Source organism: Pelobates fuscus, chromosome 3 (assembly GCF_036172605.1).
Source record: "Pelobates fuscus isolate aPelFus1 chromosome 3, aPelFus1.pri, whole genome shotgun sequence".
In the NCBI taxonomy this organism is placed as follows: domain Eukaryota; kingdom Metazoa; phylum Chordata; class Amphibia; order Anura; family Pelobatidae; genus Pelobates; species Pelobates fuscus.
The window spans coordinates 365,065,185-365,089,539 of record NC_086319.1 but is presented as its reverse complement, the minus strand read 5'-3'; the positions used below and the strand labels follow the sequence as shown (position 1 = coordinate 365,089,539).

At 42.7% G+C, this 24,355-nt stretch overlaps 1 protein-coding gene across 1 annotated transcript in view; it reads right to left on the bottom strand.

Annotated features, from left to right (window-relative positions):
- The window catches only part of ICE2 (interactor of little elongation complex ELL subunit 2), a 99,170-nt gene that overhangs the window by 32,882 nt on the left and 41,933 nt on the right, over positions 1-24,355 (bottom strand). Inside the window, exons 9-13 of the mRNA XM_063449315.1 lie at positions 23,133-24,018; positions 22,695-22,870; positions 21,122-21,251; positions 14,899-14,983; positions 12,190-12,240 (exon numbers count right to left, since the gene is read on the bottom strand). Of these exons, the coding sequence (XP_063305385.1) occupies positions 12,190-12,240; positions 14,899-14,983; positions 21,122-21,251; positions 22,695-22,870; positions 23,133-24,018 (1,328 nt within the window). The remainder of the gene's footprint in view (positions 1-12,189; positions 12,241-14,898; positions 14,984-21,121; positions 21,252-22,694; positions 22,871-23,132; positions 24,019-24,355) is intronic.

Below are 24,355 nucleotides of genomic sequence, written 5' to 3'. Positions count from 1 at the left end.
TTTAAATATCGTCACATGTTCAGCTGCCTATTGCCTAAAAATGTGAAGCTAACGCATTTACTCAGCATGTTCTCTTCCATGCATGCCCTAATTATGCAGACATGTGTACCTAGCATTTTATTTTATTTTATTTTTATCACCATATTGCAGCTATCCCGATCACTTAGACATGTCATTAGTGCAGGTACTTCAAGCATGCATCAAGTACACAGCGAACAGAATATGGTACCTGCACATAATCTTAACTATAAGCCTACTTTGTCGGGAAATATGCATTGTCTAGCAAATTCTATATGTCTAGTAACCCACTCGATACTCTAAACGTGTACCTTTCAGCGATGTTAATTTATGTTATGTTAAGAAAACACCTATGCAAAGTTAATCTATATTGTTTATAGCCATTCAAAAATGTGCCTGACCTACCAAGTACCTATGCGTTCAAATGTTTTTACTGCGCTAGAGGACTGCCTTTGGGGTACCTCACAAGCGAATGTTGTAAACCTATGCACTTCAAAAATAAAGAATTAAAAAAAAGAAAAAAAAAAAAAAAGAAAAAGGGGCTAGAACGAGTAGAATCGCAAACACTGTTGTTGTGCGCAAACTCCGCCCAAGGAATCAGACCGACCCAATCGTCCTGGTGTTCAGAAACAAAACAATGCAAGAACTGTTCAACCTTTTGGTTGGTGCGCTCGGCAGCCCCATTGGACTGGGGATGATAGGCAGAGGAAAAATTTAATTTGATACCTAGCTGGGAACAGAAGGATCTCCAAAACCGGGAAACAAATTGGGAACCTCTATCAGAAACGATTTCAGAAGGAATCCCATGTAAACGAAAAATCTCCCTCGCGAAAATTTCAGCCAATTCGGGAGAAGAGGGCAATTTGAGCAGAGGTACAAAATGAGCCATTTTGGTAAACCTGTCAATTACTGTGAGAATAACCGTATGTCTTTTAGAAACCGGTAAATCAACGATGAAGTCCATAGCCAGACAGGACCATGGTTTCACAGGAATTTCTAGGGGTTGCAAAAGTCCACATGGAAGCGTATGAGGTTGTTTGGTCCTCATACAGACATCACATGCCCCGACGAATTCCTTAAGATCCTTACGTAATGAAGGCCACCAGAAATCTTTATAAATCAGAGAACATGACTTGCGTATGCCAGGATGTCCGGCAAATTTACTGTTATGAAAACACTGCATAAGTTCCAGTTGGAGTTTAGGAGGCACGAAGTAACGGTCCCCCGGAATAGGTCCGGGTGCCAGATGTTGTAACTTCTTGATCTCCTCCAGCAACGGAGAGTGAATCTTAATGCTAGTGCTGGCAATAATATTACGCTTAGGAACTATAGAAGAAAAAAAGAAGGTTCATGTTGGCGGGACAATGAATCGGCCTTAGAATTCTTAGAACCAGGTCTATAAGTGAGAACATAGTTGAAATGAGTAAGGAACAAAGACCAACGAGCCTGCCTGGCAGATAATCGCTTGGCTTCCCCTATATATGACAAATTCTTGTGATCCGTCAAAATAGTAACCGGGTGTAAAGTCCCTTCCAACAAGTGTCTCCACTCCTTTAAAGCCAAAATTACCGCTAACAGTTCCCTGTCACCAATATCATACCTGCTCTCAGGCCCAGACAATTTCCTAGAAAAAAAACCACATGGATGCAGTGGTTTATTCAAACTTAACCTTTGGGACAGAATAGCGCCTACACCTGTCTCTGAGGCGTCTACCTCGAGTAAGAAAGGCAAAGATGTGTCTGGATGAACTAATATTGGTGCTGAGGCAAACTGTTCCTTGAGAGTACTGAAAGCAACAAGCGCTTCTGGAGACCATGTCTTAGTATCAGCACCCTGTTTAGTCATGTTAGTAATAGGAGAGATAATAGACGAGTATCCCTTAATGAAGCGCCTATAGTAATTCGAGAAACCGATGAATCTCTGAATGGCCTTGAGTCCCTTGGGCAATGGCCAATCCAAGATAGATTGGAGTTTAACAGGGTCCATCTTAAAGCCCTCTCCAGAAATAACGTAACCAAGAAAATTTACCTGAGATTGGTCAATGTCAGGATCGGGTCAGGGATCCAACACGCAGAGTACAAAGAGTAGCAGATACGTATACCGGTCCTTAGAATGGCCGGACTAACGTATAACTACAATAGAATGGTCAGAGACAAGCCGAGGTCGAGGATAACAGAGGGCAGGTAAGCGAGAGACAAGCCGGGTCAAGGATAACAGAAAGGCAGGAGAGTAAACAACAAAGCCGGGTCAGAACCAAAAGACAAGTGAATCATAAAGCACTGTGTGACTAGGCGGACTAGAACCACGACAGGGCAATGAGTGAATGAGAGAACCACCGTTAAGTATCCTGGCTAGGGAGAGGGGACACGCCTCCGGCGAGTCCTGATTCGTCTCCCGAGATTTGAGTGGCAGGATGTTTCGGGTTGGCGTCATGACGTCTACCTCCGGTCCTCCTGTTATAAAAGGAAGTGACTCCCTCGCGGCCGGCGTTAGCAAGACCGAGTGAACCGCGGGAGACCGAGGAGACATGGCGTCCGGACGGATAAACTTCTAAGTCTCTACCTCTCTCAAAGGTAGAGACTCCAGGTACCCTGACAGTACCCCCCCCCCTCAGATACGCCCACCGGGCGGAAGGAGCCGGGGCGAGATGGAAAGCGGGAGTGAAATGCCCTGCGAAGACGAGGAGCATGAACATCCTCTTGTGGTACCCAACTCCTCTCCTCAGGACCATATCCCTTCCAGTCAACTAAATATTGTACTCGTCCCCGGGAGACACGAGAATCAATAATGGAGTTAACCTCATATTCCTCCTGACCCTCCACCTGAACAGGGCGCGGAGGGGCGATTGTGGAGGAGAATCTGTTACAGATTAGAGGTTTCAACAATGACACGTGAAAGGAGTTCGGGATGCGTAAAGTAGCTGGAAGAGCTAGACGATATGCCACTGGGTTAATTCGAGTCAAGATCCTGTAGGGACCAATATAACGAGGAGCGAATTTCATGGAAGGAACTTTAAGACGAATATTCCTAGTGCTCAACCACACTCTATCGCCCGGAACAAAATTCGGAGCCGCCCTTCTACGTTTGTCAGCATGTTTCTTTACCAGTACAGAATTGTGTAGAAGAATCTGTCGAGTCTGATCCCACAACTTCCTCAAATTGGCCACATGGACATCAACCGACGGCACTCCTTGGGAAGGAGAAACCGGGGGAAGAATGGATGGATGAAAGCCATAGTTCATGAAGAAGGGACTTGAATGCGTGGAGTCACAAACGAGATTGTTGTGCGCAAACTCTGCCCAAGGAATCAAACCGACCCAATCGTCCTGGTGTTCGGAAACAAAACAACGTAAGTATTGCTCAATCTTCTGGTTAGTTCGTTCAGCAGCTCCGTTAGACTGAGGATGATAGGCGGACGAAAAATTCAATTTGATGCCTAATTGAGAACAGAACGACCTCCAAAAACGTGAAACAAATTGGGAGCCTCTATCAGAAGTGATCTCCGAAGGAATCCCATGCAAACGAAAAATTTCTTTAGCAAAGACCTCCGCCAATTCAGGAGAAGTCGGGAGTTTAGGCAAAGGTACGAAATGTGCCATCTTGGTAAACCTATCGACTACGGTGAGGATAACAGTGTGCTTTTTAGAAACCGGCAGATCCACAATAAAGTCCATTGCCACACAGGACCAAGGTTTGTCAGGAATTTCCAGCGGTTGTAGAAGACCACAAGGAAGCGTATGCGGTAGTTTGGTTTTAGTACAGACCACACAAACCCCGATAAAATCCTTAATATCCTTCCGTAACGACGGCCACCAGAAATCCTTGGAGATCAAAGAATACGTCTTGCGAACACCCGGATGACCAGCCACCTTACTCTCGTGAAGACACTGTAAGAGCTCCAATTGAAGTTCAGGGGGAACGAAAAGTCTGGAAGCCGGAGTCAGTCTAGGTGCCAGATGCTGCAAGTTCCTTATCTGATCAAGTAGCGGGGAATGAACTTTGAGAGTAGTGTTAGCGATAATGTTACACTTGGGTACTATAGAGGACAAAACCGGCTCAGATACGGCAGCAGGTTCATACTGGCGAGATAAGGCGTCGGCTTTAGAATTCTTAGAACCTGGCCTATATGTGAGTACGTAGTTGAAGTGAGTGAGAAATATGGACCAACGAACCTGTCTAGATGATAGTCGTTTAGCCTCCCCAATATAGGATAAGTTCTTATGATCTGTCAAAATAGTAACAGGATGTAAAGTACCCTCCAATAAATGTCTCCACTCCTTCAAGGCCATTATAACCGCTAGTAGTTCCCTGTCACCAATGTCATATCTGCTTTCAGTACCGGACAATTTTTTGGAAAAGTATCCACAAGGATGTAATGGTTTATCTACACCCAACCTTTGGGACAGAACAGCACCTATACCTGTCTCAGAAGCGTCAACTTCGAGTAGGAAAGGTAGAGTAGTATCAGGGTGAACTAAAATTGGTGCGGAAGCAAACAGCTCTTTGAGTGTCTCAAAAGCCCGAAGAGCTTCAGTAGACCAATTCTTAGTCTCAGCCCCTTGTTTGGTCATGTTGGTGATGGGAGCAATGATAGAGGAGTATCCCTTAATGAAACGTCTGTAGTAATTAGAGAAACCAATGAATCTCTGGATAGCCTTGAGACCCTGAGGTAAAGGCCACTCTAATATGGATTGGAGCTTCTCCGGATCCATTTCAAACCCTTCCCCAGAAATCACATAACCAAGAAACGTAGTTTGGGATTGGTCAAAGCTGCATTTCTCTAGTTTGCAGTACAAGCCATGCTGAAGAAGTTTGTGTAAAACCCTCCTGACTTGTCTGTGGTGAATCTCAATATCCCTGGAATGTATAAGAATATCATCAAGGTATACAATTACACAGTCATCTTGAAACTCCCTAAGAACCTCATTAATAAGGTCCTGAAATACTGCCGGAGCATTGCAGAGACCAAAAGGCATTACAGTATACTCATAGTGCCCATATCGAGTATTGAATGCAGTTTTCCACTCGTCACCGTCGTGGATTCTCACCAAATTATAAGCACCTCTAAGGTCTAACTTAGTGAAAATTTTAGAATTTTTTAATCGATCAAAAAGCTCGGTGATCAAGGGAATCGGATAAACATTTCTGATGGTTATCTTGTTAAGGCCTCGGTAGTCAATGCAAGGTCTCAAAGAACCATCCTTCTTTTTAACAAAAAAGAATCCAGCCCCAGCAGGAGAGGAGGATCTTCTAATGAACCCCTTGTCTAGGTTTTCACGAATATACTCTTCTAGAACTAAGTTTTCATTCGTGGACAAAGGGTATACATGACCCCTGGGGGGCATGGTACCAGAAAGTAAATTAATTTTGCAATCAAAAGGCCTATGTGGCGGTAAGGTATCAGCCTTTCTTTTGTCAAATACTGCCTTTAAATCTTGATACAAGGACGGTATCTGTACTTTGGTAGAGTCAGTAGCGTTATTAAGTGAGTTGACACTACAAAGAGGTGACACTTTCTTTAAACAATTCACTTGACAATTCTGGCCCCATGAAACTATTTCCCCTGATTTCCAATCTATAACGGGGTTATGTCTCTTAAGCCAGGAGTATCCCAGGACTATGGGAACAGAAGGAGATGAAATGAGTAGTAGGGATATTTCCTCCTTGTGTAGAATACCAGTAGTTAAGTAAAGAGGTGTGGTCTCCCGGAAAATCACAGGCTCAACTAAAGGTCTACCATCAATGGCTTCAACAGCCAAGGGTGTCTTCCTTAACTGGGATGGGATAGTGTGTTTGATGAGAAACTTTTGGTCGATAAAATTCTCAGCAGCGCCGGAGTCAATCAATGCCATAGTTTCTAAAGTTCCCTTCTCCCAAGTTAAAGAGACCGGTAATAGGAGTCTATGTTCTTGGTAGTTATGAGTAGAGGACAAAATCGAAACACCCAAGGTCTGTCCTCTAGAGAAACTTAGGTGCGAGCGTTTCCCGGACGGCTGGGACAGCTCAAACGTACATGACCTCTGGACCCACAATACATACACAGTCCCTCTCTTCTCCTGTACTGTCTCTCCTCCTCTGAGAGACGAGTAAGGCCTAACTGCATAGGTTCTGAAACCTGTGGATCTTTGGTTTCAGAAATTTGAAACGAAGGTACTAATCTAGGGGAAGATTTAGCGGTTCTATCTCGAGTATTCTGTCTCTCCCTTAGACGTTCGTCAATACGAGAGATAAAGGAAATTAAATCCTCCAGGTTCTCGGGAAGCTCTCTTGTCGCTATCTCATCAAGTATTACATCAGATAAACCATTTAAGAATACGTCTATATAGGCTTGTTCATTCCATTTTACCTCTGCCGCCAAAGACCTGAACTCTAGTGCATAATCCACAAGTGTTTGGTTGTCTTGTCTAAGGCGCAACAGTAATCTGGCTGCATTGGCCTTCCTGCCAGGAGGGTCAAAAGTTCTTTTAAAAGCAGCTACAAAGGAATTATAATTATAGACTAATGGATTATCATTCTCCCACAACGGATTAGCCCATCTCAGAGCCTTCTCAATGAGTAAGGTAATAATAAATCCCACCTTTGCCCTATCAGTAGGGTATGACCGAGGCTGTAGCTCGAAATGAATACTGATCTGGTTCAAAAAGCCACGACACCTCTCAGGGGTACCAGCATAACGTACAGGTGGGGTAATTCGGGAAGAAGCACCTACAGTAGCTACCTCTAACCCCGAACCCACAGAAGAAGCAGAAGTATTACGCCTCTCCTCAGGTGGATTAATAGGGCGAGACAGCAGCGCCTGTAGTGCTAGAGCCATCTGATCCATCCTATGATCCATGGCGTCAAACCTAGGATCAGGAGAACCAAGCTGACAATTTGTACCTGCAGGATCCATGGCCCTGTCGTAATGTCAGGATCGGGTCAGGGATCCAACACGCAGAGTACAAAGAGTAGCAGATACGTATACCGGTCCTTAGAATGGCCGGACTAACGTATAACTACAATAGAATGGTCAGAGACAAGCCGAGGTCGAGGATAACAGAGGGCAGGTAAGCGAGAGACAAGCCGGGTCAAGGATAACAGAAAGGCAGGAGAGTAAACAACAAAGCCGGGTCAGAACCAAAAGACAAGTGAATCATAAAGCACTGTGTGACTAGGCGGACTAGAACCACGACAGGGCAATGAGTGAATGAGAGAACCACCGTTAAGTATCCTGGCTAGGGAGAGGGGACACGCCTCCGGCGAGTCCTGATTCGTCTCCCGAGATTTGAGTGGCAGGATGTTTCGGGTTGGCGTCATGACGTCTACCTCCGGTCCTCCTGTTATAAAAGGAAGTGACTCCCTCGCGGCCGGCGTTAGCAAGACCGAGTGAACCGCGGGAGACCGAGGAGACATGGCGTCCGGACGGATAAACTTCTACGTCTCTACCTCTCTCAAAGGTAGAGACTCCAGGTACCCTGACAGTCAAAGCTACACTTCTCCAATTTGCAGTACAACCCATGCTGTAGAAGTTTATGTAATACCCTTCTGACTTGTTTGTGATGAGTTTCAGGCTCTTTAGAATGTATTAGTATATCATCCAAATAAACTATAACACATTCCTGTTGAAATTCCCTAAGAACCTCATTAATCAAGTCCTGGAATACAGCAGGAGCATTGCAAAGCCCAAAGGGCATTACCGTGTACTCATAGTGGCCATACCGGGTATTGAAAGCCGTTTTCCATTCATCACCCTGCTGAATTCTCACCAAGTTATAAGCTCCCCTCAGGTCTAACTTGGTAAAAATCTTAGAACCTTTCAGGCGATCAAATAGCTCAGTAATCAGGGGAATCGGATAAGCATTTCTGATTGTTATCTTGTTCAAGCCCCGATAATCGATGCAAGGCCGTAGTGTGCCGTCTTTTTTATCTACGAAAAAGAAACCGGCTCCGGCTGGAGAAGAGGACCTCCTAATAAAGCCTTTGTCTAGATTCTCCTGAATGTACTCCTCTAAGACTAAGTTCTCCTTAGCGGATAGAGGATATACATTACTCCTCGGGGGCATAGTACCAGGCAGGAGATTAATCTTACAATCAAAGGACCTGTGTGGAGGTAAAGTATCAGCCTTCCTCTTATCAAAGACTGCCTTTAAATCCTGATACTGGGAAGGTATCTGTAAATCTGTGGGCTTGTTAGAGTTGCTAGGTGTGTCCACTAGGCACAACGGTGAGACTTTCTGTACACAACCTTTCTGGCAACCCTGACCCCAAGAGACTATTTCACCTTGTTCCCAATCAATAGTAGGGTTATGCTTTTTAAGCCAGGGATACCCCAAAACTATAGGAACTGAAGGGGATGAGATAAGCATGAAAGAAATCTCCTCCTCGTGTAAAATACCAATGGTTAGTTTAACTGGTAAAGTTTCACGAGAAATAACTGGATCTAACAACGGTCTACCATCTATGGCCTCAACGGCCAGGGGAGTCTCCTTTAACTGAGATGGGATAGCATGTTTCTTGACAAAAGTTTGATCAATAAAGCTTTCAGCTGCTCCGGAATCTATTAATGCCATAGCTTTAAGTGCTCCCTTTTCCCAAGTTAAAGAAACCTGTACTAGTAGCCTATGATCCCTGTAATCATATGTAGAGGACAAAATAGAAACACCCAAGGCCTGTCCTCTGGAGAAACTTAGGTGCGAGCGTTTCCCGGACGGTTAGGGCAATTAAGGCGTAGGTGACCTCCTACTCCACAATACATACACCGACCCTCCCTTTTCCTATTTTGTCTTTCATTCTCTGAAAGGTGAGTGTTACCAATCTGCATAGGTTCTGGGAGAGCTAGAATAGTAGATTCAGAATTCTGAAATGCGGGAGTTAGTCTTAAGGAAGGTCTATAACCAAAATCACGAGTGTTCTGCCTCTGTCTCATGCGTTCATCTATATGAGAAATAAATGAAATTAATTCCTCTAAATTTTCAGGAAGATCCCTAGTGGCAACCTCGTCTAGGATCGCATCTGACAATCCGTTCAGAAATACGTCCATATAGGCTTGTTCATTCCACTTGACCTCTGCCGCCAAGGATCTGAACTCTAGCGCATAATCCACAAGGGTTAGACTATGCGGTCTAAGACGTAATAGTGATCTAGCAGCACTGGCCTTTCTCCCTGGAGGATCAAAAGTCCTCCGAAACGTAGTAAGGAACGCATTATAGTTATAGACTACTGGATTATCATTTTCCCACAGAGGGTTAGCCCATCTAAGAGCTTTGTCAATGAGTAGCGATATTATGAATCCAACCTTCGCCCTGTCAGTAGGATAGGCGCGGGGTTGTAATTCAAAATTAATTCCTATCTAGTTTAGGAAGCCACGACAAGTATCTGGAGCACCGCCATACCGTAAAGGGAAAGTAACACGGGAAGAAATTCCCCCTGTGGCTACCTCTAGGCCTGTGTTAGCAAGAGAGATAGATGGAGTATGAATCTCCTCTGCTTGATTACTCGGATGGGATAGTAATGCTTGCAGCGCCAGAGCCATTTGGTCCATTCTATGGTCCATGGCTTCAAACCTTGAGTCAGGTGAACCAAGCTGAGCGTTTGTACCTGCAGGATCCATGGCCCTGTCGTAATGTCAGGATCGGGACAGGGATCCAACACGCAGAGTACGAACAGGAGAGATGTACGTATACCGGACCTTAGAATGGCCGGACTAACGTACGGAGAAAGCAGAGAATAGTCAGAGACAAGCCGGGGTCGAGGGAACGAGAGGACAGGTAAGCGAGAGACAAGCCGAGGTCAAAGGACACGAGAGGTAAACAGGAACGATAGTACAAGCCGAGTCAAAACCAGATAGCACGATAAACATGAGAGCACTGAGGAACCAGAGAAGCTAGAACCACGACAGGCCAATGAACCATTACCCACATCCCGCTTTTATACCCTGGTTCTCTAAATCATGGCTCCGCCCTTGCCGAGCCCTGATTCGTTGTTCCGAACCAGATTGACAGGCCGGGATGTGATTGCCGTCATGACGTCGGCTCCTGAGCGTCGTGTCATAAAAGGGAGTGGGGTTCTCGCGGCCGGCGTGGGAATGACTATGAGAGCTGTGAGGATTAGATGAATCAGCCCCGCTGAGAGAACGGACGTCGGGAAGTCTAACCTCCTCTGAGGTAGAGACTTCAGGTACCCTGACACCTGGCTCGTTTCTCGCACAACAGAGTTTCTCACCGACCTACTCCACTAATCTACAGCCGAGCAGATGCACACAAAATGCCGGCCCGGAACAAACAGCGGGAACCAGACACCCAGCGCTCTGAGATGGCATCTCTCACTCCTGTACAGATTACGCAGAGGAGACTGGATGAGATCTTTGACCGCTTCTGGGCCGCACGCCAAACTGCTGCAGCTCCCCAACGCCGAGAGGACAACATGGAGGTTGAAAGTCGGGCGGTGAGTGGGCCCCCTCTGATCACCCATGCCTCCACAGCATACAGATCTCCTGGCAGGAGATCACCCAGGCCGAAGGCCACCAGAGGCAGAGCCCCAAGGCATCACCCACACCGAGACGCAGCTAAGATGGTCGCCCAGCGAAAGGCCCAAAATGCGGAACACACACGCCCAACCTACTACCAGCTTCGACCAGCTCTGCATGAGCCTTTGGGCCATGCTGTGCGACCACGGAATGGATTACCACCTAGCAGTGAAACTGGTGGCTACATGGCTTCGCCCAGTAACTCGGCGCCGCCAGTACAGGCGTCCACCACAGGCATCCAGAAAGGCCGCCAGACTACACAAATTCCGTCGATCCAACGGGCGGGAAACAACACCAGGGTACTCAGGTGAACGCACCTGCCCCCACACTCACACTCATGAGACCGAAACCACCAAACCAGGCATCCATCCTAGCTACTCACCCGACCGGGGAACCGGTGCTCGGCACAGCCTATCTACATCCCTCCACGTCACAGCAGCAAACCGGGGAGCCACAAAGCTGCACACTCTTCTGAAAGCCGCTGGAGCTGAGTCCCGAGCCAGGGGCACCCCTGCTGGGACAAACACAGAGGGCAAGAGACACGTCCATGCAATGGGCATCGGCTGAAGGTGCCCTCATGGAACGAACCAAGGACAGCCTTCATCCATCTCCAAGCCGGGGCATGGGCTGATGCTGGACTATCTAATCACAACCGACCTCAGCCTGACATCCACAGGCCTGATAATGAGGTTTCATTCTTTGTGTTTTCCTTCCTTGTTTTAAATCCTCTCTTTCCCTTCCTGTGGACTCTAACGATGTTGCCGCTAGGGGTAAGGCACCATATAGCTTAGACCCAGGGAGTGTGGACTTAGAGGTGAACTGCAATGATCATACAGCCTAGTTAGCTAATCTACTTCATCAATCTTCATGTCTGCTGCCCTCTAAAACCGACGCGCCTGCCTGGTCTCCCCAGCGGGCCTGTACGTCCTACCACACAAGCCACTGCAGCAGTATATAGCAGGGCGAACCCGATCTACTTGTAAACTTAACCATATTGCAACACAACTTCGTTAAGCTTGTACAGAGCCTGTCTAGCATGCTTCATAAGCCTATTGTCACACGTTTATGTATATTACACAAGCACAACGAGCCTAGCATTTGTTGTACACTCATGCACATACATCCGACCCTACAACTCGTTAAAGCTATTATACAAGATGCTAATAGGACACCACAGATAGACCGCACGTGTTACAAGCCTGATCCACTTAACTTGCATTACTTACACCATTTCGCTAGTACACCATACACAGGTCTCACTAATCCTACTACATAGGCTGCTCAAGCATCAGACATATCAGACAAGATACATATGTGTTTATATAACTGAAATGTGCAATTTTACCGCGCCACTGTTTAATGTACCTGTGTTTATACATACCTGCACGCTGTAGTGGCGTTTGTAAATACTACTCGAAACATCGAGTATATATATTGCTTCTCAAAGTTACCAGCATGAATGAACCTACAACTACAGATTGTTTTACCTAGCTTGACTTCTCTTGTTTAAAAAAAAAAAAAAAAATGTGCTGATAATGATTGCCATGTTATTGATATTCTTGTTTCATTCCATCGGTTGTATTTGCTGTTGTGGCAATATAAGTGTGTTTTGTTATTCTAAGCACAATAAAAATAAAGAATAAAAAATAAATAAAAAATTAACTCACCCAGTGACAAGTTTCAGGATATGACGGAGCATCACGAGACTGTTTGCAGGGCTGAGAACACAAAGAGAGAAATAAAAAACACAATTAGCATTTTTAAGAATAATAACTTTAATAAGGTTAAAGCTACACTCTGAGACCCCCTACGCGCCAATGAGCAGAGTCTTGCATCGGTTCACTTTGGTCTATAAAGTGCTATAAATCAGACTCAGTGGTACCGGAATGTGCCAAACTATTCTAAAAACTTTTTTTTTTACATCTATCATGGGGAAGTGCCAGGACACTCGTGGAATCATAACACTACAGCTGTCTGTTGTTGTTATGGTGCCAAAAGTGTTCCTTTAATAATATCAGTCAATCGTATCGCTAACACAAATCATTTTTTTTTTTTTTTTTAAAGGAACGATTTGGGAGCTGATCAGGATTTTCCATATTTAGTCCAAGAAGTCACACCAATCTTTGGGTATTTATACCAACAAAGGTTCAGAGAAACTGCACTCATTTCATTAGACAAATAATTAAGTGTAACCAGGTCAGGGGCTAGCACAATCCTCAAACAGTTTAAGCCAAGGTAGAAGAAAAAGGCCCAGGCACTCCGAAGCTCGGCAAGGCACATTTATTAGAACAAAGTTTTCCAGCTACATTTTGACCCTACATTGGGTCTGTGGCAAGCTTGCTCTGAATTCCTAAAGAATAGAATAATAGAAATTCCACAGGATGGGACAATTTGTTGCCAATTTACAAAAGAGAACCAATATCTCAATAAAACCAATGGGAAAAACACAATCTTGCCCTACAAACACAATTATGCCCTACAAACACAATCCTGATCTACAAACACAAAATTGCTCTTACAAGGACAAATAGTGGTTCCTTTATCCACCGGCATTTGTTTCATAAATTGAGAGGCGGAGGGCTAATTTACTATGCAAGAAGGCCACAGACAAACTTACCCAAAAGCACTCTCCAACCATGTACCAAGGACACATACCCAAGCACATAAAGAAGGACTTATCCATCAAAGGAACATCGTCACACATTTAGATATTGTATGCTCCTCTAAATGTCTGTTGAAAATATTGCTTTTTATGTTAATTTATGTTAATAGAGCCACAAGTGAACAAATGACCCCCGTTTATGCAAATTAATAATGAAACACACATTATACACTCTAAAGGGGAACAGGCATTTCCCAAATAATAGAACATTAACCTTAAATTTAGCCATTAGATATGCGTTTTGTATTACAGGGATCTGTAGAGGAATAACTGCTCACAATGCAGATGTCGTAGAACAGGACCAGAAACTCCAGCCTGCTTATAAATAGTTGTAATCTGTTTCACAGTTATACAGATTAGATGGTTAGAAACATACTGGGAGAATAGTTATCTTGCGGATGATTAAATACATAGGGTACTCCACGAAAGTAATATATTTCTTAAAAACACGTGGCTACAGCTGTACATCAGTCAAACAATCTAGAGAACCGCTTATTAGTGCAATAATCATGTTTTTCCATTGCAATTAAACATGCAGTTTCAGCCGTACAGTCTATTCGCGTTCCATATGGATTTAATTTATTTTAGTTTATCTTGCAAGAATGTTATGGAGGTTGAAGGGCTGGCAAATCAGGTTTCCATAGAGAATGTCTACCATTTATGGAAATAATGCTCCCCCTGAATAAAACTGGGATCCGAACAGAGAGGGAACATTCCGATAAATCATAACCGTTGAAACTGTTTGATAACGTATATTTTCAAAATTCGACGGTTCATATTTTAGAAATATAGCTTTGCGCCAAACTTTTCACTATGAAAGCAGAACTGTCACTTGAAAAATAAAATAAAGTTTTTTTGTTTTTTTTTAGTTTCAAAAGTTCTTTCAAAGTTTCATAGCAACTGTGCACAATTGAGTAAAAAAAATAAATAAACACACAAGCACACACAACTCTGTAGCTGCAACTCATTCCCTCAGAGCTGTCAATCAGCCTGGAATACTCGGAGTGATATCAATTTTGTCCATGTACAACTTGAGTGGAGAGAGAGCTGGGCAGTTTTTATCCATATATTAGCAGTCACACACAGGGCATGCTTGATAAGGATAGTATTTGTTATTTCAAACTTCTCAAAATCCATTTAGTATAAAAATAGTTTAAATGACAAATAATTCACAAACCATATCACGGAATATATATACAGGGAATAAAATCCAAAAGAAACCTGGACACATTGAACTTTCAAGCTTCTTCAAACACTTGTTGGGGACGAATTGGTACTAATGAATAATGACTGCCTACCTGATATACTACACAGGGGAACGGGTATTACCTGCTGATGTGTTTGATCCATTCATTTGGGGAAACTGGGAGTAAGGTACATGTCCACTAAACAGTTAACTGTGTCACGTGAAAAGAGAAAGCAGTTGCCGTAATATACTCATGTTATTGGGAACAACTTATCCCATAAACATCTGCTGGACAGGTATTTATGGGATAAGAATAGACTGTGCAGAATTAGACTCTCCTGATTGAAGAAAGTCTGTGTCTGGTGAAGGAGGAACGTGTTTTAATAAACAGTGGAAGTGCATTGAATATGGGCATTCTGAGCACACTCTGTGCGCTATTCATTTAACCCAAAAAGTGTGTCCATTGCTTTTTACAGAATGACAGTTTTGCCTCAACATCTCTCAATCCCAGTTTCTGGCTGCACTTACTTGAAGCTTTGGAGTCTGTCCTTAAGCGCCTCGGAAGAGATCTCCTCCAACATAAAGAACTTTGACGTCAAGGCATCAATGTGAGCTGTACAGACAAAAAAGTTTTAAAAGGTTATTTATTTATTTATTTATTTAGGTATTTAACCTTTGCTCCTTCAGACATCCCTATGGATTTATCAGACAGAAACGGAGCAGACCCAGCGGCTGCTTGGCGGTTCTAAGGGAGAGCAGTGGAGGGTTTCCAGGAAGATTTCTGGATATTTTAAGTCAAATGTTGTTTAAAATGGGAAAATAGAAGTTGAACAGTTTGGGCCTAGAACTTCCAATTCCCTGGTCAAACCCAGACAATTCCTGGTTCAGTAAATAATACTATCGCTTTTATTCATTATACAGTTAATTGTGAACAAATGAAAAAGAAATAGCAAAGTTGAAAAGCTGTAGAACGTTTCCAAATCGTCTATTTTGGCCTAAGATTTGTAATGTGAATTTCTATTCAGTATAATTCACAATGCAGTAATGTAAATCCCATCATGGGAGATAACTAGATCAGCAACTGCTGATAAAGTATCATCTAGACACCAGAGTGCCGTCAAAATACACCACGAAAACACCCCCACATCTTACAACCACAAATAGCGCTCCCCTGTCTTCGGTCAAAAGAGCGATCTTATTGAATGGCTACCCGGTTAAAGTTTTTACTGGCTGTGGCTAATTTATGCTCCGATGGAGAGTTCCACAAGGCCAGCCAGAGTGACAACTGGGAGGCTCGTGGCTTTCCCTGTGAGGCTCGGTCGCCAGGTGGGTTGGAGTATGGCCAGTTTCTGGGGTTGTGCCTGATAAAAGTTAGGAGGAAACTCAGTGAGTGTGAGGTCTTAAGTGAGAAGAAATGCCTCTGCATAGCGGCAGAGCTGCGGTTTTGTCACAACATGTTTGGGTTTTCCTACTCTTCCAAGCCTGCAATGCCTTAACTTTACATCCCGTCTGACTGTTTTCAGAATTCTTAATCCATTGTTGCCATAACACCAAGGGCAATATTTACTAAACTGCATGGGGGGGGGGGGGGGGGGTGAAATGAAACTAAAAAAAAAAATAAAAAATTAATTAGAAGCTAATTTGGAAGAGAAATTGCTGCAATAATCACAAGCTGGCTATTTAAGTCCAACATTTGCAATTTGATGCATATTGAATTAACCCTTAATAAGAATAATAGAATCATGCAGACTACACCTTGTGTTTTTATTTTCTCTAACACTTGCCGGTTGCCATTCATTGTGATTTCCTGAGTCAGTGGTTTGCATAGAACCTTACAATTCAAGTCAAAGTTCACTGAAGAGCTATTTAGCTAAAACTGTGATGCATCATACCCCCACCCTTCTTTCCTTGGTTTCCCTAGCAAATATAAACTATTTCAAAACATCTGTGGTACTATTGGTACTTCCCCAGACAGCTGCAAACTGTCTGATGGGTGAGTCAGACTGAGCTGGCAGGAACAAGCATACATCTGCTTCAAACATTTCTGTTTCTGAACAGGACAGATCCAACTGGCCAAGTACTGCAGTCACCCCACTTTCCTCCCAAAATCGTCTCACCAGGATTAATAGATATTTCTACAACAAAGGCGGCGGTGCTGCAAACGTTGGAGAGAACGTGCCATAAAAACTGGTTCCATTGTGATATCTCCTATATAGAAATTTGCACCATTTTTTAAATGACAAAACGGTCAGGTTTATGCACTAAAGCCTGAATTCTCCAGAATTTCAAGTACATTTTTCTTTTTATTCCACATCAGCTGAAGTGGAAAAAATGATCCCAGCCAGCTCGGCGATTTGGTCGTAAAATGTGAAATTTACACTTTTGGCAAATAACCCTGTGTCCCTATTGAAGAAAGGGCATCATAACCAAAGCAGGTTTGTCAGACAAACCATACGTTTGGAGAATCCTGGCAGCAAGATTCACATTTTAATTCTTGATTTTATCTCCTATTTAAACTAACAGCGTGCGTATTGCAGGTAGTCAGTCATCAGTCGTACCGACTTTGACATTTTTCTGATGGTATTTATGTTACAGAGGCATGGAATAGTTTTGCTTCTTGACACCTTAGTGCTATATTAGATCTGCGATGCTGAAGAAAAAGAAAACAACAAAGGACACAAAATAATAAAATAAAAAGTGCTGCATTATCTAGTAATCATTTTTCCAAATTTCTGTAAAAAAAAACAAAAAAACTAAATAACAAACACAAAGAGGATTTCACCAGCACCTTGGCAATATCACGCTGTGGATTCAGCCCTTGCATTTTGCTGTATTTCCAGGCTATTGTTTTAGAACTATAAGTGGCTCTGAATCAGGTGTTAATAATGGAAATAAAGGACAGTATAAAATACAGGAGCAAGCTGAATATGTACAGCCAGGGTGCGAATTGTAACGGTGAATCATTTCCAGTTAATCTTTAAATACAGGGTAGTTGCCAGCATGTTGCTGAACTCTCTCCGTGAATTGGTTAATTGTATCTCTCTTTCTCCACAAACTACACACAAAAGATATTCAATGAGCGAGGGAGTAGCAGGATGGGGCACAGCCATGACAACGGAAAACAAAAACAGACAATTCTTCCCAGAACAGGAAATCAAGGTAGGAGGAGAGATGGGTGAACCGGATGAGTGTGTGCGGTTGCTATGGTGTGACTCACACAGTATTAGAAGTGGTGTCCTCTCGTATTCCCTAAGTGGGCAGAGAAATAATGCAGCTAAAATTTTAAGAAAGTTAAATTAAATGAAGTTCTGTCAACGGATTTAGAAAGATCACCCTGTCCAGAAAGCAGCAAACATGCAAGCTCTGTGATATGACAGGTGACATCTCAAACTGTGAATACAAGATTCTGCATTCCATTAAAAAGAAAATCACTGCCTGGAGTCTAAATAGGGTTTAACTCATTTTCTGCTAGAGCTGTAACTCCCCATGTGGCAGTGTCATCTGGGCAACAGAGGGGGTGTAAGTGCAGCCATTGGCTATCTGGTGCCGCCATGCTGTGTGCGTGCTGGCATGAGACGCCAAATTTGCACATAATTCACAATAGCCATCCCAGAAACCTTGTTCCGGGCTGGCTAGTGATGTCCCGATGACATAGCCCCAGGTGGAGTTGCAGCTTTGGCAGCAGGGAGGTAAAACTCTATATGTGCAGCTTTTCATAGCAAAATGCTGCACATACAGACTCCGGGCACCATGACCACTTCAAATCCCTGACATGGTCATGTTGCTTGGAGTAACCCTACTACATTTAAACTGAAAATTATATTACTAAGTACGGTAGTTAATTATTTAAGGTGTTAAAAAAATAATTACAACAATGATCTTTTTCCTCTTCTGAAGCCCTTGAAATCCGAAAACCTGTAAAGTCAGCAAGTGTTAAGGCTTGCACTGACAGGTTGTTCACATACAAAAATCTAGACCACACATGCTCTACCTCGAGACGGTGCCCAGAAATCGGTCCCACCCTTTGAAACAATTAGCAGAGAACTTTTTGTTTGACTTTAAAAGTTCAGGAACAAATCAGAGATGAAGGGTTCCATCTGAAACTGATAACAAGTATTTTATTCTCAGACAACTATTCACTAACTTTGGAAAAATATGGGTAGCAATTTTTTATGGAATTTTCCCCTTTATTTTTAGTATAAATGTGCAATTCCATTGTCAATCGCCAAGAACACCAACTAAGTGAAAACCCAACGATTTCTTACTGCGTCATTTTGCGAGGTCTACCACATTAAAGGAACATAGTAAGCACTGGAAACTATTGATAATATAGAAAATTGGTACAGTGAGGTACCCAGAGCCACATTTACCAGTAAAGGGACACTCCACTGCCCAAATAAAAAAATATATATATTTTTTTTTTTTAAAAAGTCCCTGTTTAGTAGATATACCCCAAATGAAAACATGAATGCATTTATTTATGCACGGTTTCATTGCAGGTAGATCTAAAAACAGCGTGTAAAAGTTGCAGATCTCTTGCCGGAAGCCTAGCTTGACCTTCAGTTAGTCCCATCTCAGTGCTCAAAATGTTTTTGCTCACTTGTGCCATTACAAAGAGAACCTATACGATTTGCGTATCAAACTGATCCCACACATAATGGCAGTCAGGCACTGTAATGCCGGCAAGTTCTCTCTACATGAGAGATACAGACGTGGACCCTATGCTTACTCTGCCCAGAGGGGTATCAACTACACCTCGCTGACGAGACCCAAAGAAGGCAGAAATGATCTGCTGTATCTCTTGTGCACAAATAACTTGCTGGAATTTCACTTCTGGACTGCCCTGATGGGTGGGATTAGCATGATATGCAAATGGTTAAGGTCACTCCAGAGTTTGTGGACTACATCTCCCATGAAGCCAGGTTGCCAACACAATTGAAAATGAAGAGAGAGTGGCCCCCACAAGGGGGAGACTTAAAGGAACACTATAGTCACCTAAATCAGTTTTAGTGTATAGATCATTCCCCTGCAATTTCACTGCTCAATTCACTGTCATTTAGGCGTTAAATCACTTTGTTTCTGTTTATGCAGCCCTAGCCACACCTCACCTGGCTATGATTGACAGAGCTTGCATGAAAAAAAATACTGGTTTCACTTTCAAACAGATGTAATTTACCTTAAATAATTGTATCTCAATCTCTAAATTGAACTTTAATCACATACAGGAGGCTCTTGCAGGGTCTAGCAAGCTATTAACATAGCAGGGGATAAGAAAATCTTAATTAAACAGAACTTGCAATAAAGAAAGCCTAAATAGGGCTCTCTTTACAGGAAGTGTTTAGGGAAGGCTGTGCAAGTCACATGCAGGGGGGTGTGACTAGGGTTCATAAACAAAGGGATTTAACTCCTAAATGGCAGAGGATTGAGCAGTGAGGCTGCAGGGGCAGGTTCTATACACCAAAACTGCTTCATTAAGCTAAAGTTGTTCAGGTGACTATAGTGTCCCTTTAATACTGATATATGTGCATCAAAAGAACCAAAATGAAATCAATACTTGACAGTTAAAAAAAGCTTCCCTCCAAGTTTTCTACTGTATAGGAGGTCTGATGCCCCGCAGTTCAAGATACTGTCACATGTATCCAAAAAACTAATAACTTTATTTGATTCTATACAATAGGATACAATGTAATCTATCGTTGGGTGGCAAACAAAAATATAATAGAAAGCCTCTGCCTACTCTTTCCCCATCAAATGGACACAGACAGCGATAAAGAAATATACATGGTTGGTTTACAACTTATTAGGCTGCCAAGATCAAATAATAGGGAGAGATATATATAGGATAGGGGTAGATCCACTAAACGGTAAATATAGGCTGTATCCTCCTGTGGCTATATGCAAAGACAGAGCAGCAACATGAGTAGTAATTAGGTGATGTGACAGGAGTTGCTACAACAGGGTAGTAGTATATGCAGTATCAGTGCCGGTAAATCAGTGCTTCTATAATTTTTTCTCTTATCCCTTGGGGAGAAACCAAAAACAAATGCCTTAGTTCACACCTATAATAAGGATATTAGCAGGGAACCTTCCCTCTTTCGATATAAATAGAAGGGAAGTAAAAAAGAGAAAAGAAAAGAGGGTGGCTTCCATACAATTACTCAAGTGATTACTGAATACTGCTATTAATCCCCAAGTTTCCTGGAAAAACACCTTTGAGGGTGTTTTATTCTAATGCTCACTCTATTGTATATTACTCCCAGTATGCTCAGCCATCCAGTATATCAACTATCAGGAAAAGAACAAAAAAGAGAAATATCTAATAAGGGGTACTAAGTACAAAACGGCAGGCGCCTACTCTGCTTTTGTGTCGGGAGGACCAGGAAGCAGGGGGAGGGATTTGGGAAGCAGCTCTCCTGTCCTCCCACGAGCAGGCTGTGTGGAGCGTTGCTGTGCGTTACCATGGCAATGTGCCAAAGCATTCTGCGTGTGGGAGGACAGGAGAGCTGCAGCCAGAACCCGTCCTACATACTTACCACTACCTAACCACCAGGGCTGGCTGAGTCTCCCCCTCCTTCACCAAAGGTAAGAAGAAGGGAGGGAAAATAAAGATTTTAATAATACATTTGCTACCTGCAGCACACCCTCCTCCCAGCTCCACACACCCCACACCCCCTCCCTCAGATGTTACAAACCAATTCACCACATCTTCTATGGCATAATGAGATTACAAGGTCACGAATGGGTCACTCACCAACGTAAAGCAAGCTCCCCGAGTTCAGGACGCTCTCAGTCCACAGACGACAAACCTCACTCTCTGTCAGTCTCTCGACACCGTAACAGTACTGATAGTCCATCTTTGCCAAGATAAGGATAGGGAGGTGCTGAAACAAGACAGAGTTTTAATCACAAGCACTAAGACGTAGGATACGTAGGTTAGGCTACTAAAAATAAATGTAATTAGTTAATAATTAGGTAAATATAAACAGAAAAGTAAATGTGTGTGTGTGCGCGCATGTGTGTTAGCCCACATCTGGAAAATTATCGGTTTCCAATAAACTATTACTATGTTACCAGGACACCATGGAACCTACAATGCCCCATCATATCCTCCAATCACAAGGATAGACTTGCTCGCTCCCTGTCCTTCTCTGAACACATGTGCATGGGTGAGAGGGCAATATATAAAAAGAAGAGCAGCTGGCAGTTACCCACTCCATCCCCATGACAGAGATTTATATTAAATAACGAGCTAGGAATATCCATGTGCTAAACATCCTTAGAGCAAGGGACTCATTAATAGTGCCAGGACTGGTACTGGACTGGGAAAAACCGTGTCCAGTACACGCACCTAAATTATACAGGAATCTTTCCTGACCTTTACCTTTCAAAAAAAAAAAATACATCTAGTGTCCAGTAATCTAGCCTTCTCTCAAGGATAGTGTGGTTACCTAATGAGTGTTTTAGGACTGCCCATGGCTGTATGTAGAATCAAATACCTATAGCATGCTCTTTTGCAGCTCTTTATGGTGTTAAAAAAAACAAAAAACACAACATGAGTGGCGATGCATAAGTATACAGTGGTGTCATATAGCGGTATCCCCAAAAACTCATCTGTGAAGGGGTTTGTGAGCAATACACGCTTCTTCCCAAAAAAGAAGGGGAAGACAGGGATTTTTTTGAGAATTCTGAGCCACTTCTTCCTTCATGAGAAGCTGTATAGATAAGCAACGTTCCCCCCATGCCTATTTTATCAATTTAGTATTGCATAAAAAGATGACAGAAGGGTGTGTGTTTGTGTTTGGGCGTTTCCTGAGCACCAAAATTTAGGGCATCTCATTAATATTTATAGAATATGGCGCTATATCACAGGCGTTCTAAAGTGTCAACTGCAAATTAATATTTCCAAGATGACAAATGAATGAGAAGAATAAATAGATGCCTTAAGACACTCTCACATATATCTAATTAATCAAACACAATGTATCGCATTATCCATGATCACATGGACATACCAAACTAGCCACAGTCAGAAGTAGACAATCACTCTCACAAATACACACGCAACACAAAATCTCTCTGGAAAGTCTCACTTTTGTGTTTCAACATGGTGCCATGGATTTATTGAGCTAGGAATTAAACTCTTGCCTGCTGTGATGTAGGCAAGAAAACAAGGTTGCATTATTTATACATACAATAATTCGACCTCAATGCTCTTCTAATCACAGTCTGTTTGGTGGACACTTGATTCTGCAGAGAACATTTTAATATATACTTGTTCAAGTCTAGTCTTTAAAACATTTATCATTGTAGAGGGAAAACCCTACCTTTCGGATGGCTTTGGCTTGAGTCCGTACTCTATTAGAGGCTCTGTGAATTCTACTCCGAATAAGCAAAAGCATGTCATCAAGGCTGAACAATTTGTACGTACAATTATCATCTGGCTGACATGTGTACTCAGTCGGATCGTCTTTGGACGTTAGCAGATCAGTGGGAAGTAAGGCTAGAGCAAAATGATATAGAGTAGGTGTTAGCAGATCCCGAGGTCATTCTAAAGCAACAAATTAAACGCAAGACTCGTAAATATTAGTTCACTTGGAAGAATTGTTCACATATTAGCCAATTGTAAAATATAGGCTTTTATGTTTTTGTTAAATATATTATGTAGAAGCAAAACTAAAATGAGGAGCATGTATCAAATTTGCTGTCAAATCGAGTGGGTTTTAACACACAGTAGCCCAACCAGGCTTGGTGATGGCACTTACGCTTTCGATCTGGTGAAACATGCAATGTCTTCTTGGGAGTGTCTTCAACTGGTTCTGCCACAGAGTTGATGACGGGCAATGCCACAGGCAACTGCCCACTTCTCTCTTGGTTTAGTGCATTGAGTTCTTGCATCTTTTTTGCCCCTGGTTTAAGGAGCTGGGTCTGCATCTTCAGTATTTGACCCACAGGATCAAACTCTTTGGAAAGTCTCCTGGCAGATTGCTTGGGGAGCTTCTGGGATTCTTGCACGTGAGAGTGGGGTGGAGATGTCAGAACACTTTTCTCTGAATAAGAGTTAAGCGTTTTGCTACAATCCATTTTATTTTCATCACCAACATCAATGACCAGTTGCTCATCTTCAGAGTCACTGCAGATCTGGCCCTTTGTGTAGGATTGCTCTTCAGTTTCCAAAGAGATATCAGATTTTGAATGAAAGGTCTGCTCTTCTGTGCTCCCCTCATCCGAGCATGAATCTTCTCCATCCCTCTCCCTCTTTGCCTTGGAGTCCTTGAGCTCATCTGACTCAAATCCTTTAAAAGAAGATGTATCATCTGAATCTGACCAGAGGAAATTAATAGCAGAGTTAGTTTTTTTCTCGGGAATTACTCTCTCTTTATCATCTTTATTTTCTTGATTGGTACTTTGGAGAATTTGTTTCTCCATCATTAATTTGTTCATGAGGGACTTCTCTAGAGAGATTGAGATAGGTTTAGGAGTAGGCTCAGATTCCACAGGTTGAGATGCAGGCTGAGATGCAGGCTGAGATGCTCTGTTAGAAATATTATTGGTTCCAAAGGTTTCCAGCTCAGTCACATCATTTTCAAAATCCAATTCCATGTTGACACTTGTATTCTGCGTTCTGGAAAAACTGTCCTCGTTGCAAGTCTAAAATGTTATGGTCGGAGAAGGAGAGTGGGTACAGAAATGAGGGGAGGAAACAAGACAGACAAGGTGGAAAAGAGAAAAAAAAAAAAAAAGAGCCAATGAGCAAAAGCCAACAAAAAGAGCATTCCTATAAACAGTTGAAAAAACTACTTCACAGTGATCAGTTTTATATCTATATAAGGTAATAAAATAATAAAAAAAATGTTTTAAAAAAGGTAGAAGCTGAGGAAATAAGCAAGTCTGGCAGTAGCATGATTTATTCTCCCTATTGAAAAAGGAACCTAAAAATGATTGATCCTTTCGCAATCTGACTGCAACGATAAAGTCGTTTTTTACA